Here is a 6,000-nt window from a genome sequence, read left to right as displayed (position 1 = left end):
CCTTACAACTCTGCCTCCAAAACCTGCTCTGAACCTGAGCAGGGAACCAAGCTTTCCATGAATGCAAACAACATTACCAATGAGAACCACTGAGCTGGCTTCCCAAACCCATAAAATACCTTAAAAGGTATTTTATTTAGTGGGGAAAAAAGCTGTTTCCCAGAAATCACCTGCCTTGCTAGAATGGGCAGTGGTTCACAGATACTAAATAAGGGTCTCCATGCTCATATTCACTCAGTGGCAAATCTCTTTGTGACTTTGCTACAGCACAGATCTACAACTAGGTGCAGACCCTTCCAGAGCTAGAGGCCAAGGAGGCACTGCAGGAGGAAAAACAAATCACACAGCCAGGACTCTCCTGGAGATTGAGATCACTTTTATTTTCAGTTATTTTGGCGAGGATGTGTGGGCGAGTGTGGGTGTGGTGCATGTGTGTCTGGGCATGCATGTGTGTGTGCGCAGAGTCCTGCCCAGTGATGTAGATTATATGAATACCTGCAATTACAGTCCATGAACTGAGCCATGAAGCGTGTGATGAGTGCTACACTGAGGCCCACTTGCTCGCCTCTTCTTGTGCTTACTGCAGTGCAGCATCTCCACCTCCCGGCACTGCTGTTCCAAGGATGCCAGCCCAAGATCCCATCCAAAGGGCACGAGAGGAACTGAGCTCCGGGATCTGGCTCTGCATGAGTGAGCCAGTGGATTTTCATCTCACTTAGTGAGTTCCTAAGTAACATTTGCAGTTCCCTTTGACACAACCGTATCTAACTCCTCACAGTGAGGAGCCTCAACTGCTTTGACAAATTTTAACTGCCTCAGAGGTACAATGGGGAAGAGAACAGGGACCCCACATAAGCTCCAGTGCTACAGCACAGCCAAGCACATCTTGAGTTCCTGGGAAAGCAGCACCCAAATACACTACTGAGTTTTTACAGCCACCATGAAACTGTGGCACGGGGGATGCTGCAAGGGAGATGACCCATGCTTCTGCAGCCCCCAGTCTCTTCCATCTGATCTGAAAGACCGTAAGGCAGGATAAATCCCAAACTAGGCTCTATTTCAGTTTAACCTTTTAAAGCTGAATTCCCCAAGCTCAGAGCAGAGACAATGCAGAAAAAACAGCACTGCCACGAAAGGAGACTAGTCAAAGGCACCCTGGCCTTGTGGCAGACTGGAAACAATATTCTCTGACGTTTTTGCTTATAGCATATTTAAAACAGAGGTGTCCCATCACCCAGGACCCTCTGCAGCTGCCAGAAGTCTCCAAGTACTCCTGTAAGCCCTAAAATTACCTAGATGTGCAGTATCACCCTTTGGGCTTACTCCCACTCACCTCTACATATTTGTATGCTGCTTAGGGACATGCAATTCCTTACATTACACAGACCCAGAAGAAGGCAAAGCTACTATCCTGGGAGTTTCACTTGGACGGATGCAGGTTTGAATCCCAGGTTTTGCTTCAGAGAGTTACACAAGGTACTCCAGGACATCTTCCATCTGCTGAAAGTCCTGGAGTTCAAAGCTCACTAGCTCTGCTTCCAAATCTGTCTGAACCAGTTTCAGCAGGAAATCAAAAACCGGTCAAGCAAGGGGTCTGCAAACCAATAAGCAAAACCAGTACAATCATCTTGAGTGAAGTAGGCATCTAGGAGATAGAGTAACCAGGAGATTCTCCTCCTATTCCAGAGGAGTTAAATTCCTTGTCAGCTCCACAGGGAGACAGCTGATGCCCCAGTCCTTTCTCACCTCTTTATAATACATCTTCAGTAAAGGCTGCAGAGTGCTCCACAGAGGCCTTAGTGATTTCTAACAGTTTGGTAACTCTTCGAGCAGGGACAAGAACAGGAACATAACACATACTCTGAACTCAGGTATCTGCTGTCAGGGCACTGCATTCAAGCCCTCTTTCCTTTGTGGCTTGATTCATGAAAAATGACAGATCCTTCAGAAACACAGGGCCATCATCCCTGGGGCTCAGGGATATTAACTGGGGTCTCAATCAGGAGCTCAGCAAAGGGACACTGTATGAGGATCCCAGGGTGCATCCTTAAAAGACAGTGACAGCAAAATCAAAAGTACTATGAGCCGCTTGGTTTGGTTCTCCTGCATCAATCTCCCACCTGGCAACTGCAAAGGGGAGATGTTTCTGAAGTGCATAGAAAATTAAATGGCTTTTGCATATTAAAAAAATTTGGATGAAAACAGTTACACCAGTTACTAAACAGTGGGTGGATGAGCAATCACCGTTTCATATTAAATAGACCCAACTAGATTGATCTCCATACTGCCACGCTCCCGGCATTACGGCTTCAGTGCACAGCAGCAGCCTGAGTGCCTGCAAAGGCCAGGGAATGCTCCCATGGAGGTGGCACACCCCGGCAGGAGGGCTGCGGTCCCCAGGAGCAGGCTGTATGATGTCTGCTCTGTCCTCTCACTCCTTCAAAGCTCACGCATCCCAGACCAGATGGGCACACTGGGAAACAGGCCTCCGGCTGGAAAAGGATTCCAGTTTGTGGTTTCTTTACAATGTGGTTTCCACGCAACTTCACAGCAACAAATCGCTAGTTTCTTCCTATGGAGAACGGAAAGAGAGGTGAGTAGCAGCGAAACAGGAGGAGAAGACTGCCCAGCACAGGAGGTGACAGTAGGGAATGCTCTAACACAAGTTCTGCCTGTACCAGGCATGTTTCATGGGCAGCAGGACTCGGAACAAGGGAGTTTCCTAGCATTATTCCTGAGCAGCATTCAAAGATCTCGTCTCCCTTTCACCTCCTCCAGCCACCACAGACAATTTTTGAGTCTCCAGTTTATCCACAGCAACACAGAATCAGAATCAATTAATGACTCCCACTGACCTAAGAAGGTTGATTGCCAGAGGCAGCAGGTCAACACATGAAATCTGAGCCCAAGCTACCCTCCCAAGCTGGAACGGTACCCTGAAGAGACAGGAAGCTGACTGAGCTGCCAGCTTTTATTTGGCAGCTTTTCCCCTTGAAGTAAGGTACATGGCTTGATTTCTTCTACCTGGCCTCTGGATCTCCTGTTGGAGAAGATTCTGCCCTGCTTTCCCAGCACTAAGTTCTTGCCAAAGGGAAGATTTACAGCCTTGCACATGAGACTGGCATTTGAAGGATCAGAAACCAGGGGAATATCATGCAACAGCAACAGGTCCCAGCAGGATGCATCACTGTCTTGCAATGGCTGCAGGCCTGGCCAGCTCACATCCTGGTGAGCACTGCCTGCTGACTTGTACCACCCATCACAGGTCTGCTATCACAGCCCAAAGAATTAAGAGCTGTACATTAACACAAGTATTTTAAGTCCCTCATCTTGAAGCCCTCCCCCAGCATCTGATGAAGGGAACCTGGCTCTGGAAATGCCTGCCTCCTATTGATTTACACTTAATAAATATTTGCATGGAGCAGGACTCACACTGTGCAGTTACCAGGGCTCAGCTGCAGGGCACAAACTAACAGTAACATCTTATAAGTCCTCAAAGCCACATAGCTGGGGGAGAAACCAGAACTTTGGTACCAGTGCTCAGCCTGCCCTTTCCCACATCTGGAGAGGGAAAATGGCTGCTCATGAAGCATGGCTGCCAGGGTCATCCCAAGGGGATCAGGATCAGTTCGTACCTCTCAGCCACACAGTGCTTCACCAGATCTCTGCACAAAGATGACTGGGTAGCTTTCCAGAAGGATGACCAAGAACTAGATTTTTAGTGCTCTAGTGGACACAATACATGGAGAGTACCACAATGGCAGTACCAGACCATCCAGACATGGCAAACCAGCAGCTGTTCAGGGATAATTGTAACACTAGGGATAAGAAATAGCATGTGCCAGAGGCACACTGACTGCCCTGCTTTTGTCCCTGCATGATCAGAGCACATCCTCAACACTTCATGGCGCAACATATGTGAACACACAGGGCAGGAAACGTTTCCCACCCTGCTTCTCTGCCAGCCTCCGCTCAAGATTGCTGCATGGGACACAGCCAACTGTTTTCTGGTGGAGCAATTTTAAAGGCTTCACTGTACCAACCCACTCCCCGGCAAAGCCTTGGCTAACTGCCACAAAACTCACTTGTCCAGGAACAAATCCAGGGAATCCCGCTACAGCTCATTTCAAGAGACTTTCCTCCAAGCAGGTCTGAATTAAATGGGATACCAAGAACATTTTTACATTCATCATGAGATCCAAATGGGTTTTCAACACGTGATCAATGGGTCCACAGAAACCTATCCCCAGTGCTTTCCCTCCGGCCAGCGGCCCTGCCGTCTGCAGCAATCATTTTCCTTCATGCCTTGTCACCCCCAACCTCCAGATGACTTCATCCACTCCAGCCATGAGGCCCCCACCTGGGAGCTGCCCCTGCCCCACAGCATTTCTTTCAGGGTCCAAAGTCCAAAGTCCCATTGATCCCCGTCAGCATCAACTCCACAACTGGAAAGATGGGAGCACTGCAGAGCATCAGCCATATTCTGCCCGGTGGAAAACCTTTGGCACCAGCACTGATGGTTTATCTGGAAGAGGAAAGGATAAAGAAAAAAATAATATAGCAAGGTTCATAGTGCTTGTGATGAATAACCTAAGACACATGATTTTCTCTAGGTTTCTAAATAGGGAGTGTGAAGTAAAGTAAAAGTAACACAGGCCATTTTGAGAACACAAGTTTCCTGCCAGCAGAGTGACTGTGAAACTGGGACACAATTAACAGACATTGTGGAAGGCAGGCTAGAGGACAAGGAGGATAGGTGGCATAGCCTTCTTGTGCTCCACAGAGCAGACAGCACAGGACAACAAAAATGGCACCTGCAGGTTAGAAATGTGCTGTGCCAAGTAGACACACACAGTAGAACCAAATGAACATGCAGCAGTGACCTGTGGCTCAGTACCAGAGCAGATTTGTTTTCTGCCCAAGGTGGACACTTCAACCTCACCTTCACACACAGCTCAACAGCCACCCATCACTGAAGCTATTCTCTACCAGGAGTGGCATTTTGGAATGGGAGGGGACTGAACAGGGAGAACAGCATCTAAAGCTACTGTAAAAATGTTAAAGTGAAAGTAATAAGTATTCACATACAGCACAGCAGGAGACACCAGCAAGACACTCAGCTGCTCCTCTAAGCTCCCTATCAAATTCCCTTGTGCCACTCCAATTACAACAGACCAGAATTTCTGTTTTGCTGGGAAACCCATGCATCAAAAAGCCAAGGCACTGGCTGCTTTTGTGAGTGTTATTCCACATTTTTCCCCACCACAATACAGCTCTATTTTCCAGGCACATTCCCACTCTGTGAAGTATATATAGGCTATAGGTACACAAGAGGGCAGGGCTGCTGTCCAGGGGGACCTCACCAGCTGGAGGACTGGACCAACAACAGTGCTGGAAAATTCAACAAGGACAATTGTATAACTGTACTCCTACAACAGGACAACCCCATGCACCACCATAGCCTGGAGTCCTGCTGGCTTGGGATGTGGTGGAAAACACAAGGCAGTAATGCAAAAGGAACGAGAAGGGAAAGGGAAAGGGAAAGGGAAAGGGAAAGGGAAAGGGAAAGGGAAAGGGAAAGGGAAAGGGAAAGGGAAAGGGAAAGGGAAAGGGAAAGGGAAAGGGAAAGGGAAAGACTCAGATGGAACAAAAGGAAAGAAGTTCCGTCCCAGAATAAAGTCTAGAGAGGTGGTAGCACCTCCATCATTGTCATCCAAGGATGACACCCTCACATATACAAGGTCCCAAGGAACCTGACCTGCCTGTGAGAGTGGTCCTGCTTGAAAAGGGGGTGTACAGAAATCTTCTGAGGTCCCATCCTACCAAAACCCACCTATGACTGCATTATCTCCCGATCTGTCCTGCCCAATGTGTGTCTTGCATCTGCCACAACACAGCTCAAAGAACATCTCAGCCCATTTCACTGTACTTCTTATCCTCTGAGTGGGCTGTCTATAGCCACAAATAATTAGAACAGTCCCCACGCTGCCAGGCTGACAC

General features: G+C 48.2%; 1 protein-coding gene across 2 annotated transcripts in view; it reads right to left on the bottom strand.

Moving 5' to 3' along the window:
• Window positions 1-359: 359 nt before the first annotated feature.
• The window catches only part of MFHAS1 (multifunctional ROCO family signaling regulator 1), a 34,946-nt gene continuing 29,305 nt past the window's right edge, over window positions 360-6,000 (bottom strand). For both annotated transcript variants that reach the window (XM_058838255.1, XM_058838254.1), the window contains exons 3-4: window positions 4,086-4,525; window positions 360-2,572 (exon numbers count right to left, since the gene is read on the bottom strand). Coding sequence is in view for 1 of the 2 variants with exons in the window: in XM_058838254.1 (XP_058694237.1) it covers window positions 4,522-4,525 (4 nt within the window). In the remaining variant the exon portion in view is untranslated. The remainder of the gene's footprint in view (window positions 2,573-4,085; window positions 4,526-6,000) is intronic.

Source organism: Poecile atricapillus, chromosome 4, assembly GCF_030490865.1.
Source record: "Poecile atricapillus isolate bPoeAtr1 chromosome 4, bPoeAtr1.hap1, whole genome shotgun sequence".
Lineage (NCBI taxonomy): Eukaryota > Metazoa > Chordata > Aves > Passeriformes > Paridae > Poecile > Poecile atricapillus.
The sequence above is the reverse complement of the archived record's forward strand: the minus strand, read 5'-3'. Positions and strand labels throughout refer to the sequence as shown.